The 332-nt window shown below is 61.7% G+C and overlaps 1 protein-coding gene across 1 annotated transcript in view; it reads right to left on the bottom strand.

The window, feature by feature from the left end:
* The window catches only part of LOC104522785 (toll-like receptor 2), a gene marked incomplete at its 5' end in the record, with an annotated part of 2,142 nt that overhangs the window by 762 nt on the left and 1,048 nt on the right, over positions 1-332 (bottom strand). The window contains 2 exon segments of the mRNA XM_029084312.1: positions 1-2; positions 5-332. The exon segment at positions 1-2 is cut by the window's left edge and continues 762 nt beyond it; the exon segment at positions 5-332 is cut by the window's right edge and continues 21 nt beyond it. Of these exon segments, the coding sequence (XP_028940145.1) occupies positions 1-2; positions 5-332 (330 nt within the window).

The raw sequence follows: 332 nt of genomic DNA, 5'->3' as shown, positions 1-332 counted from the left end.
CCCTCAAAGAAGAGGAAGAGGTCACAGGTGCAGTGGTAGGGGTTGTTGCCGGCTGCCAGGCTAACGAGCTGCGGCATGTTGCCGAAGGAGCCGTGGTTGATGACGCCGAAGGAGTTGCCATCAATGGCCAGCACCTTCAACTGAGGGCAGCTCCACTCGGAGGGGATGAACTTGATCTTGTTGCCGCTCAACCGCAGCTCCCGCAGCCGGTGGCTCCGGGCAAAGTAGTCCATGTCCAAACGGTCAAGCTGGGAGTGGGAGAGGTCCAGGTACTCAAGGGTGGTGGGCAGGCACCCAAAGGTGCCCGCCGTTGCCCGGTTGTGGTGCAGGGC

The sequence above is a fragment of the Antrostomus carolinensis genome, unplaced genomic scaffold (assembly GCF_000700745.2).
Source record: "Antrostomus carolinensis isolate BGI_N321 unplaced genomic scaffold, ASM70074v2 scaffold37783, whole genome shotgun sequence".
NCBI lineage: Eukaryota > Metazoa > Chordata > Aves > Caprimulgiformes > Caprimulgidae > Antrostomus > Antrostomus carolinensis.
This window is presented reverse-complemented; position numbering and strand designations above follow the sequence as displayed.